At 37.6% G+C, this 13125-nt stretch overlaps 1 protein-coding gene across 1 annotated transcript in view; it reads right to left on the bottom strand.

The window, feature by feature from the left end:
• Positions 1 to 13125, bottom strand: part of WWTR1 (WW domain containing transcription regulator 1) — a 167893-nt gene that overhangs the window by 23873 nt on the left and 130895 nt on the right. Inside the window, exon 3 of the mRNA XM_074191090.1 lies at positions 680 to 885. Within this exon, the coding sequence (XP_074047191.1) occupies positions 680 to 885 (206 nt within the window). The remainder of the gene's footprint in view (positions 1 to 679; positions 886 to 13125) is intronic.

The raw sequence follows: 13125 nt of genomic DNA, 5'->3' as shown, positions 1-13125 counted from the left end.
TCCCGACTATAGTCAATAAAATTCATGAGATGTGCAAACGGGCTAAATTAGCACGGTAATATTTAAACTTTTAAAAAAGTTCTATAATTGCTCAAGTTCATGATGATGTGCCTGGCCATTTTCTCCCAGTCCTCTCCCACTAATCCTGAACGAATAGGAGGTGCAGGGTCCTACCCTGAGGGGCACCCAGAAAACCAGAAGCCTACAAGTTTGATAGGCAGCAAGGAAGGGGTGTTGGAAATTTTAAGATCCAGACTCATTTGTCCCAGTATTCTGCTTTTCCTAATCAATCAGCTACAAAAATAAAGCAAATAGAGTGTGGACCAAGTTCTGCCTGGGGGTGAGGAGGAGTTCATTTATGGCAAAATTGCCCAAGAGGCAATTTGGGGTGACCTACCCAGAAGAGACTTCTTTACCATCTCTTTCTCCCACTTTATTTTCTTCCCCACTTCTTTGTCTCTCCCTTATACCATTTTCCTGCCCTTCCTTTCCCCTTTTTCTCTTTTCCTTTCTTTAGGACAGTCAATGGTACCAACTGATAGAGGAACCAATATAGACACAGATGTTTCTGGGGTTCTTCCCCCATACACCTAAGAGCCCTGGACAAAAAAGGAAACTGGGCGCTCTTGGATTTTTAAAGTACCAAAGGACCAGGGCAGGTCAAAAGTGAAGTGAATACCTGTCTCATGAGCTCCTCCTGGCGCATTCGGATTCTTTCTCTTTCCATCTGGATCCGCTGGAGGCGTAGTTTCTGCTGCTGCTGCTGTTGAGTGGTCAGGGCATTGGGCAAATTCATCAAGCCTGCCTGTGGGTTTGGTGCTGGGTGACTCTGTGGGGACAGAGTAGTGTTGGATGCCATCTGTTGCTGGTGCTGGTGGTTCATCACTGAAGGGGAGGAAATGGAAAAGTGGTTAAAATTAAGGATCCAAAATATCTTTTTTTTTAAAAAATGAGGAGGGGCAGCTAGGGGGTGCAAGTGAATAGAGCACTGGTCCCAGAGCCAGAGGACCTGAGTTCAAATCCAGCCTCAGACATTTTGTGTGTCACTGTGTGACCTTGGGCAAGTTATTCAACTCCATTAACTTGTCAAAAAAAATAAGGAAACTTAAAAGTTTATAAGAAATTTATAGAAGGTGATTCTTGAATTCAGACTTTAAACTTGAAATTTTCATGGAGGAATTTTTCTTCCTCTTTTATTAAAAGTTAACAACAACCATAGCAATAACAACAATAATAAAATAGCAACCGTCATTCATGGAGCTCTTTAAGATTTACAAAGTGCTTTACAAATATTCTCACATTCGATCTTTGCAATACTCCTGGGGATGTTATTTGACAGATGAGGAAATCAAAGCAAATAGTGTTTCAATGACTGAACCAGAGTCACCCAGTTAGTAGGTGACTGAGGCTCAAATTGAACTTAGTTCTTGTTAGCAAGACCAGCACCCTACCCACTGGATTACCTGGCTGTGCGGTGATAGCCATGGGGAGAACAAGGAAGATATAGTCTCAGTTCCTACTTCTTTGAGGGAGACAAAGGGTTTTCTCTATCACAAGCTCTTTAGTAAATGTTTTTTATGGATGGTACTGAAGACAAAAAGACTTCCAAGTTCATTTAAGTATAGAAATTACATTTTTGGAAATGAATATTTTTAGTCTGTAATTAAATAAGAATTATGGTTTTGTAACCATTGTCCTTTTAGAATGGCTGTCTTACTTAACCACTGGAGAGGTGATAAAGAACAGTATACATCTCTGCATCCTTTTACTTTTGAGAAAGAAGCAGTGCCAAGGAAAACGTGGCATTATCTGACCAGCACACACCATCTCTAGCAGTTACTGAAAGAAAATCAGATGCTTGTTCTTTCTCAAATATTTTATCATCTATTTTAACAGGAACAAAGGAAAGAAGGAAGGAAGGAAGGAAGGAAGGAAGGAAGGAAGGAAGGAAGGAAGGAAGGAAGGAAGGAAGGAAAACACATTTATGCCTAAACGAGATGGTTTTGAAGGGCCAGCATCAATTCAGCATCTTCCATTGGAATTCAGCTGTTGGTTCATTAGAAATCCCTGACCCAAAAGGAAGAGAACTTTTTTGACTTCCAGGTTAGAAATACTTTCAAATATAATTGTAGGGTACAGATGCTTTTCAGCAAAGGAGGAGATGGTTTTTTTTACTGAAGGAGAGCAGGGAGTTGCCCCCAGGGATCCTTCTAGTTCCATATCTGGGTGTGTAAACCTGGTTTACACACCCCAAGAATGCATCCTGTTATTGAACCCTCGGAGGCAACCAGATCCTCCTCAGCAAATTTTATTAATGTCTGAAACCTTATCTGGGGGAGTCTCAACATGGGAAGAAAACTCTTCAAGGACCACACCCTAGCTGGAACATTCAAAGCACTCAGTTTTCAAAGGGAACTCTCTGGGAAGGGAGGGAGGGAGGGTGCATGGAGGGAAGAGGCTTTTTCCAATTAAAGTTAGATTCAACCCACTCAAAGCTCAGCATGTCTGCTGGCCAACAGAAATAGAGTCAAAAGATAGCAGAGCTGAAACAATGAGATTGTTTTTCAAGTGATGGTGGCACTTTTTTGTAGGAGCAAGGCACTAGATAGAGACAAAGTAGATGCTTAGCCACTGGAAAATGGCTCGACAAGTTGTGGTACGTGAGTGGAGAAGAATGGAACGTGAGTGGAGAAGAATGTAACAGACAGAGAAGCATGGGAAGACTTATGTGAACTGATGTAAAATAAGCAGAATTCAGGAAACAATATTCACACTGATTATGACAATGGAATTAAAAAATGTACATAGATATATATGCATGCACACACACACACACACACACACACACACACACACACACACACCCCTAAGCAGCTAGGTAGCCCAGTGGAGAGAACTCATGACTCAGAAAAAAATGAGTTTAAATCCTGCCCTCAGACATTTACTTCCTCTGTGACCTTAGGCACAGACCTCTATTTATCTCAGTTTCCTCATCTAAAAAGTGGATATAATAAATAATAATAATAATAATAATCCATTTGTCAGGGTTGTTGTGGGGATAAAATGAGAAAGTATTTGTAAGACACTTTGCAAACTGGTTTATTCCCTAAAGGATACTCTTCAATCTGGTGACACTGACCTCCTGGCTATTCCACGAACAAGACTTCATCTCTCAGATCAGGCATTTTCTCTCAGTTTCCCCATACCTAGAATGTTCTCTCTCCTCTGCTCTGATTATTGACCTCCTTGGCTTCCTTTAAGTCCTAAGATCCTACCTTCTATAGGAAGCCTTCCCTAATTATTAAGATCATTTGAGTCCCTTCCCTGAATTATTTCCTATTTATCCGGTAGGATAAATTGTTTTGTTTTGCTTGTTTTGTTCATATTTGTTTGTGTGTGTTAGATTGTAAGCTCCTTGAGGGTAAGGGCTGTCTTTTGCCTCTGCTTATATCCCTAGTCTGGTTCATAGTAGGCACTTAAATGTTTATTGAATTAAATTGAAATGCTAACTATTACTATTGTTAAATTGAATTCTGGGAAATTATTGTGACCCAGATTGACCAGAAAGAAGAAAAGAGAAAATGTAACTCCCCTCCTCCTTTTCAGAAGTGGAAATTTATGGAATCATTTCATATACAAAGAGACTAAGATAATGACCTAGCTGCCTCCAAGGCAAACAAAGGTTGAGTGACTAGTCCAGGGTCACACAGCTATAAGTGTCTATGAGGCCAGATTTGAACTTAAATACATGAAAAATTCTTGGATCTCTACTCTTCAAAGAGAGATTATAGGATTAAAGTAACAATTGTCCATAGGTTTCCATGGATTAAGAAATGGTAAGGAGCTCAGAGATCATTTAGAACCAGCTCCTAGTTTTCTAGATGAGGAAATTAAGATCAAGAAAGAGGAAATGCCAACCATACAATAGAATAAATACTATGGGCTCTACATGTGATAATCCTGCCCCCTATGAGGGATACAGCAATACAGCTTAAAATATGTATATTCAGAAAGTTATTCCAAATGTACTCTCTGAAACCAGACTGGATTATGGGCAGGCTGCCATAAGCCTCCTGAGAAAAGCTATTGACTCCTCTACATTGTTCCTTTGCCAGTCTCCGCAGAAAGAAATAACCCAAACAAAAACTGCTCCATCCCAGAAAAAATGCATCAGATCTCCAGCAGGGAAGTCTTTTACTTTTCTTTCCAAGAGAATAATAACTGACATCTCACATTTATCTTTCTTTCATTGTTGCTTTCATCAGAAGGAAAGTTGGAAGAGTGCAAAATAAATTGGTTTCTCAATCATTGTTTTTGGAAATGATTGAGCTCATGCAACATAGATGTTTGACCCCTATTTAACTTCCCAGGATAAAAGAAAATGGAGAAGATGGAATTCAATACAGAAAACATTTAATAAAATAATCTACTGTGTATATAAAACATTGTATTGACAAAAATCCCAAAATGGAGAAGATTGTAACTGGTCCCAATAGTCTAGTAGAAGAAAGAAATGGTAATTCATCAACATCATCATCATCATCATCATTGTCATCATCACAGAGAGGTGACAAAAATCAAAGGTATAATATGAAAGCATTTTAAGAGAGGTAGTGTGGTATGGTGAATAGTTAGCCTTGGAAAAATAGATTAGCTGTCTCTTAACGACTCAGTACCTCCATTCAGATAAGACTATGATTTGAAGAAAACTGCTGACTGTTGGTAGACTGATCTTCTCGAAGTAAATGCATTTATGCCAATGAAGTCATGAGTCCAGACCAAAAAGTAAGGAAGATATTAAGGGTGTAGATTTTATGACTTTCTTTGAATGGACTAAAGAATACTACATTTGAAGTAAGGAGAACCCCAGTGCAAACCCAAATCTGTGATACTTTAAGCCAATCACGTAAATTTCACATGGTCTCCTTTTCTTCTTTGTAAAAGGATGGCGTTCGAATTATACAACTTTAAGGCCCCTTCCAGCTTGAAATCCTATAACTAGAAATATAGTCCAAAAAAGACAGTGCTTTAAATTTTTTTTGTGCTTGAAATTTGTTTTTACATAATTTGTTTTAACTATTTGTATTGTTTTAAATTTTTCTAAATAATTTAAATTATTTTAAATCATTTAAATTTTGTCAAGTGCTTTAATATTTTGTTTGTTTTGATATTGATAGTTGATGCCAAGTAAGTCAGTGGTCCTTTAGTATAAATGAATAAATAAAAATAATTCGTATACTAAGTATTAACCCCAAGGACACCCTGACTGGCATATCCTTTCAACATGTGGTTTTATGAGGTTCAATCTGCTAACCATTTCACAAATACACCGATCAAGCCACCATTAAGATTTTATTTATTGTACCTGAAAGATCCAGGAGACCAAGTCAGAAAATGTGACTGAATCAAAAAGAACTCATCAGCATACCTGCAAAAACAATTCAGAACTCAAACTCTAACACTCTTTGGGTCAGCAGCATATGCCTATGGGCATTCTTCAGCCATGTTGGCTGAAAGAGTGAATTGGATCAAGGTAAGTTGAAGACATAAGAAATAGCTATTCTAATTCTTTCCAAATTGACATATTGATGTTATGTTAAAGTCATCCTCATAGATTTCCTAAATTAAAGGACTCACTGGTATTAAATATGCGAAAGAAGGGGGAAGTACAGGAAGCACACATGAATGGGTTAAGGAAGCTGGAAGGTACTTCAGAGAAGATAATCTAGTCCAATCCTCTCAGCTTAAAAATGAGGAACCGGAGTCTCAGGAATAAAGAGACTTGCCCAAGAGTTAAAGATTTTTGACCTAGGGGCCTTTTGTTCCAAATAACTCTTTGTACTGCTACACATGATGATAAAGATGATGATGTCTGTCCTTTGTTCTCAAAGAGTATTGTGACATCAGGGAGGTGATGCCATGACACACATGCGAATTTGGATTTGAGTGGGAGGGGAGGGGTCAGTAATAAATCACCAGTCTCACTTTCTCTTCTGGAGCCATTTGGGTCCAGTGGGCAGATATGGATCAGGATGACTGGAGATGGGGAGATTCACCAATAGTTAACATGAACACTATAAACAATTGCTTTGGATATAAACTATGAAAGAAATCTTTTCCTGTTCTGTCTTTCAAGAAAGGTTTGGCAAATTAAATTAAGAACGCAAGAAATCAAGGAAATATGAGCTCTTTAAAGGTAGAATCTTCTTCTGAGGGAGTTCTTTGTATGACAAGTATCTAGCAAAGTGTATGGCACACAGTAGGGATTTAATTCATGCTTACTGAATAAATGAATGAGCTCAAAAGACTGTATGTATGTCACAGAGCTCTATGTGACCTTGACAACCACCAAGTCCAAAGCTCTCATTTATAGATGAAAAAGTAAGTAATTTGACTAAAGTAAAATAGGAGAAGGTGGAACTTAGGAACCCAGACCTTCCAATTCTAAGTTCCACATTCCTTCTATGATACCTCAAAACCGGAAGGAAGTTGAATTCCTTGCCCCCTTCTCCTTCCTACCTCCACAAGCACTTATTTTTGAAGAATGAACAAAGTTAGATATTCAGACTCAAGTTGAAATTGCCTAGCTGCTGATCTCTACCTATAATTGTAGCAAGGTAAATAATTAAGCTTCCCCTCCATTTTTGGAAAAATAGTCACTTATATTGCACAGCTCTATTATTAAATGTATAAATGTATTGCATTTGGAATCAAAAGATTAGCATATGGAATCCAGATCTGCTACCTACTATTTGATCTTGGACAAATCATTTAACTTCTCATTTAACTATTTTCATCTGTAAAATGAGGGAGATTAATCTCAATGACCTTTCCTCTAAGGTCTAGAATCCTTAATGGGTCTAAAAAGATTCTATCAGCTAAACTTATTTTTTTGAAATAAGTGAATATTGATTAGAAGTGTATATTTTTTTAAAAACTGAGGTACCATCCTACCTATCAGATTAGTTTAAATGTCTGAAAAGAGAAAAGGCAAATGCTGGAGGGATGTGGGAAAATTGGGACACTACTGCATTTGTTGGTGGAGTTGTTAATTGATCCAGTCATTTTAGAGAGCAATTTGGAACACAGAATGGCTTTAAACTCTGATAACCCTTTGACCTAGTATTACCACAATTAAGTCTACATCTTAAAGAGATTAAAAAGAAAAAAAAGAGGAAAGACCTATATGTATGAAAATATTTGGAGCAGCTCTTTTTCTGGTGGCAAAGAATTGAAAATTGAGGGGATGTTCATCAAAGAGTGAATAACTAAACAAGTTGTGGCATGTAATTATGATGGAATACTACTATACATAAAAAATGACAGCATGCTTTCAGAAAAGACTGGGAAAATTTACATAACTGATGCAAAATGAAATGAGCATTGTAGATAGTAATAGCAATATTGTATGATATCTGTGGTGAATGACTTAGCAATTCTTAGCAATACAATGATCTAAAATGATTCTGAAGGATTCATGATGAAAAATGATATCTATCTCTAGAGAAAGAGCTGATGGGATCTCAATGCAAACTGAAGTATACTTTATAAAATTTTCTTGTCTATGTTTTCTTTCCCATGAATAATATTGGAATTATTTTACAGGATTTCACATGTATAGCCTAGATCAGATTGTTTGTCTTTTCAATGACAGGGAGAGGGAAGGGGAAGGAGAGAAAGAACTTCAAACTCAAAATTTTTAAATAGGAATATTAAACACTTTTATACGTAATTGGGGAAAATGAAAATGAAAAATATAGAAAAAGGAAAATGGAAGGGATTCCTGTTGTAAACTTGGGCTCTTTGCAGGGAAAAAAGGGAATAGCGGAAAGAGGGCAGTCATAGCCTTCTAGAGCCAGAAGCTTAAGACTATGAAGGAACTAAGTGAATCAGAGGCTGCCCCAGTTGCTTTCCTGGAATGTTTGACAAATGTCCTCTTGGCCTGTAAGAGGCATAATGACTTGCTTTCCTATGTCCCGGATTTCTCTATTTCTGTCTCCTCCCCCCCCCCCCCCAATGGGCTTTGTTCATAAAAATCAAGCCAAATGAAGAAAACAAAACCATATGGTTAAATTTAAGAATAAAAACCAGAAGAGTCATTGAGCTGTAAGTCCATTTTATCAAAAACTGACAGTGCCTGGCTCATTGGCAGCTGCCAGTATTCCAGTATTAGGGCCCTCAGCTTCTCAGAATTTACCTTGTCTCTCTCTTCCATATGCTCTTCCCAAAGGGATGGTTTATGTGGGGAGTCATGAGAGAAACATCTGGAATAATCTGACTGATTATTCTTTTCTAGACTTATTTTCTTTCCCTTTTCTGCCTCTTTCTGCTTTCATAAAATAGATGGGGAGATGATACCCTTTAAAAAAAGGACTCTGAGGCAAGCCCTCCAGTATCATATTTTAATCAACATAACAAAAGTTAAAATTATTGAGCAGCCAGTGGTTTAAAGTCTAGCCCAGTGATTTCTGGAACAAGAATATTTTTCATTTCCAATATCCATTTCCTCCCCACCAAAGCATTAGGTCTTGTTCCATGCCTTGTAAAATAGTGAATTTTTTGGAAAGATAATTTTATGCTCAACTTAATAAACCCAAATAACATCAGCATTTTCATATGCACACTAAACAGAAGAGGATTTTTAATGTAAATCTCATTAACCATTTATTTTCCTATATACTAATATAGTAAACATAATAAATTCAATATGTAACTTTCAAAGCTGTCCTATTAGTCTGTGCTTTGTTCCAGTCTCCATGTTGTTTTCTTCTGTGCATTTTATATATATATATGTATATATATATATATATATATATGTGTGTGTGTGTGTGTGTGTGTGTGTGTGTGTGTATGTGTATAGATATGGAGAGATAGATAGACGTAGGTATATATGCTTCAATGATCCTCTTTTCCCCTTTTTTCTTTTCTGTATCTGTATTTCCTTTCTCTCCCATCACCGTGAATTAGTTTAAAAAGCCAAGATTTATATTCCAAGTAGGTGCTGTCAGAATCTGTGAATTTGCTGGTTTTTCCACTTCCACAAAACATGACTTAGGAAAGGTTGGCTGGCAATAACAAGTATTAAAATATCATTATGTTCTAGATGACCTGATGATGAGATGCTCTAAGCTTAGCTAGGCTTTGACGCTGTACATCAAATTCATCTGGGGTCATTCTTCTAACCTTTACAAAAATTTTGTGCCTCAAATGCACCTGCCTTCAAGAGCACAGTATTTCAGAGTTAGGAAGATAGGTTTAAACACTCTTTAGACATTTTCTGTAATGGGCAAATCACTAGACCTCCCTAACACTCAGTTTCCTCATCTGTTAAATAAGGAGACTGCATCTGATGAACTCTATGGCTACTCTCAATTCTAAATCCATGATCTGTAATGAGGCCTCCAATGTAGGACTGGAGTTGGACCGGTTGGATGGCCCTTCACTATCACTATTTTACTTTGAGAAGTAAATATCTTAGAAAACATTCATGTGACATTGCTCAATCTGTTGAGCCTTATCATCACGGGCACATTCTTCAACAAGTGTAACACTCATGTCTCCCATCCAAGATACATCTACAGCACATAAATAGACAAAACAGGAAGGGGTTCCCCAGAGATCCTCAATGTCTTGGGATATACACCAAGACTTCATGTCTGTGCTTTCAATCCCTTGAATGCAGTCCTTGAAAAGACACAAGATTAAACTTCAAAAAGCCACAACATAAAGGTGAACATAAAGTGCCACAAGAGAGATGCAAATAAAGGACTATGGGAAGTCTAACTTGAAACATATTTTCATAGTAAAGAATTATTAAAAAAAAAACAACTAAGTTCCCAGACAGAACCAGACAACAAAAGCCGATTTAAAAGATCAAAAGGGAGGAAGAGGGACACAGCAAACATTTTGTTGAGTCAATTGAATTCAAGTATTTACAAAGCACCTGCTATGTGGTAATCTTCCTAACAACAACCTATTAATAGCTTAATATCTCAGGAACCAAGGATGAAAAGATGGGGAGGGAAAAGTAAATGGAGTAACCTCTTCAGAGGCAAGGCAGCACAGTGTGGCAAAAAGAGGGCTAGCTAGGTAAAACCAATAAAAGTGTATAATGTTGGGAAGTCATTTAACCTCCAAGAATTTCAATTTTCTCATCCAAAGATAATACTTTCACTAAATAGGCAATTCAGTAGACTGGTAGGCTTGAAGTTAGAGAGACTTGATTTTAAATCCTACCTTTGTTATTCATTTGGTCAGTTAATATGGGCAAGTCCCTGTACCTCTCTCTGTGCCTCAGTTTCTTCATTTGCAAAATGAGTTGGAGAAGAAAATGGCAAACCATTCCAGTATCTTTGCCAAAAGAAAAATCCAAATATGGTCACAAAAAGGTAAGAACAAAAACATTATTACTGATGAAGAAACTGAGACTCAGTTAAGAAGCTTACATATTTATAAGTGAGACAATAAATATTTATGTAAGTGTATATAAAATAAATATGAAAAGAATAAATAGAAAGTAATTAAATTCAAGGTAGCCTAGGATAGTGGGCACTCTCACAGTGCCCAGTGAAGCTTCTTAATGAAGTCATCTAATTCTTAGTCCACTGGTTTGTCAGAAGCACCAAACTGTTCTTTCAATCCTACCTTTTAAATGTATCCTTTTTTGGTAAAGCCTTAGATACCCCCCCCCTTCACCCTCAAGAGACAGAATAGTGTAGTAGAGAAAAGGCTGGGCTTAGAGCCAGAACATCTATCTCTGACACTTATAACCTAAGTGATCAGGAACAATTGAGTCCATTTCTCAGTATCCAAGGTAAGTCTCTAAAACTACGTAAGTTGAATGATTCTCAATACCAGGAGTTAGCTCCATGAAAGAAAGAAGTCACCCCAATTCTATCAAAAACCTCCTTGCCTTGATTCTTTTAAATCCGCCTTCAAACCAACTAACAAATGAGCATTCATAGTTTAAAAACTGCCCTTTATGATAAACAAAACACACATACATACACACACACACACACACACACACACACACACACACACACACACACGGCTAATGAAGGAGTAAAGAATAATTAGCAGATTTATTGATGTGACTTCTATAATCATAGTTCCAAGTATGGTCTTGAAAAAAAAGACCTTCTTTGATTAACATCTTGATAGTACTTAGTAAATAAAAAGCTGTACAAATATTACAATTGCTTAAATATCATGATCTGACCACATCACTCTCCTCAATAAACTCCAATGGCTCTTTATTACCTCTGGGAGCAAATAGATAACCCTTTCTTTGACATTTAGGGCTCTGTAGCATCCAATTCCACTTTCAGCCATATTACATATTATTCCCTATCAAATTCTCTATGAGCCAACCCAATTTGGTCTTATCATCCCCCATATATTCCTCACCCCTGCCTTGTAGAACTGCTGACTTCCTTCAAGACCTAATTCAAATATCATCTTCTACATGAAGATTTTCTTATTCTCATCCCTTGAGATAGAGGGCACTGTGAGAGTGCCCACTATCCTAGGCTACCTTGAATTTAATTACTTTCTATTTATTCTTTTCATATTTATTTTATATATACTCACATAAACATTTATTGTCTCACTTATAAATATGGAAGCTTCTTGAAAGTTATTTCTTTATATTTAGATTCCCCAGAACTTGGCATATGGAGTTTAATGATGTTTGTCCTTCATTCAAGAAGACCATGCCATCAGGGAGGTGATGCCATGACAAGCACATGAATTGGGTTTGAGTGAGAGGGATTGTGCTAAGTCACCAGTCTCACTTTCTCCTCCAGAGCCATCTGGGTCCAGTGACCAGATAGGAATCAGAATGACTGGAGATAGTCCCAGATGTGCGGCAGTTAAGTGACTTGCCCAAGGTTACATAGCTAGTAAGTGACAAGTGACTGGACTTGGACTCCCATCCTCCTGACTCCAAAAGCTAGTACTCTATCCACTGAAACATCTAGACTGCCAGAAGCTTAATAAATGTTTGCCAACAGCCCCTGATTGCCACTGTTTTATTCTCAAAATTATCTTGTATTTCTTTTGTATACATATTCCTGGAAAGAAATCTAAGATTGATTGATTGACCAACCAATCCTATCAAATGAATGTCTACAGAGCTCTGAAGATACAATTAAAACCAGATCACTGGCATCAAGGACTTTATACCCAAATGGAAGAGCTTTTTTCTATAGGAGGGCAGTGATAGAGAATCACAAGTGGACAGGAACACAGACACAGAAATAAAACTCCTAGGTCTACTATATAACAAGCCCTGACTTCATGAGGACAGGAACTGATAGTTTCCATCTTTATGTCTCCAGTGATTGTTATTTTTGTGGGGAGAGATGAGGTAGGGCTGGAGGGGACCAGATCTGTGATTTCATCAGTGAAGTTACCTTCCAGTGAGGGAACTCCTGTGATCAATGAAGACAGGCAATTAAGTGTTCTGCAAGGCTTCTTGAATATCACACCTGTGCTTCATAAATGTTCATTGATCTGAGTCAACACCCTTTGAATGTGAGAGAAGAGGTGCCTAGAATGCCAAAGCCCTGAGGGGTTGAATGCTGAGAGAGAGATTTCAGAAAGGTGTTTAGGCAGGTCAGTTACAACCCTCCCTCAAAAAACACACATATGACATGAAAAAAAAAGGAAAGAAAATTTAATACTCAATGAGAAGCCCAACAGAAAGCCATACCATGCCTAAGTGAAACTTCATAAAGACCATTTGGAGGAAACAAAGAGAACACAAGCAAAAAAATTTCCAGGGGCTGTGAGCTTTTCCCTTTTGCTAAATGAACCCACTTTCCCCAGCACTCTGCATGAGTGGGAAATCATGTTGCCTCAGTCTTTAGGGGAGATGAATTGTTCTTACCACACCTAAGTAAATTCCACTTTCCACAAGTTGTTTAAATTTGGCCAATTCACTGTTATCAATTGATTATCATTGAGGAAAATAGACTGGGGGGTTCAAGAGCTATGGGACTAGAAACCACCTCTCAATCCCTCAAGATTCAGCCCTAGAAGCCAAAAAGGAAACACAGTAGCTGCCTTCCGGGGACCTCATCCATCAGTGGAGTGAGAATTGAAATAGTATCTGCAGAGTCT

The sequence above is a fragment of the Macrotis lagotis genome, chromosome 6, assembly GCF_037893015.1.
Source record: "Macrotis lagotis isolate mMagLag1 chromosome 6, bilby.v1.9.chrom.fasta, whole genome shotgun sequence".
Classification (NCBI taxonomy): Eukaryota; Metazoa; Chordata; class Mammalia; order Peramelemorphia; family Peramelidae; genus Macrotis; species Macrotis lagotis.
This window is presented reverse-complemented; position numbering and strand designations above follow the sequence as displayed.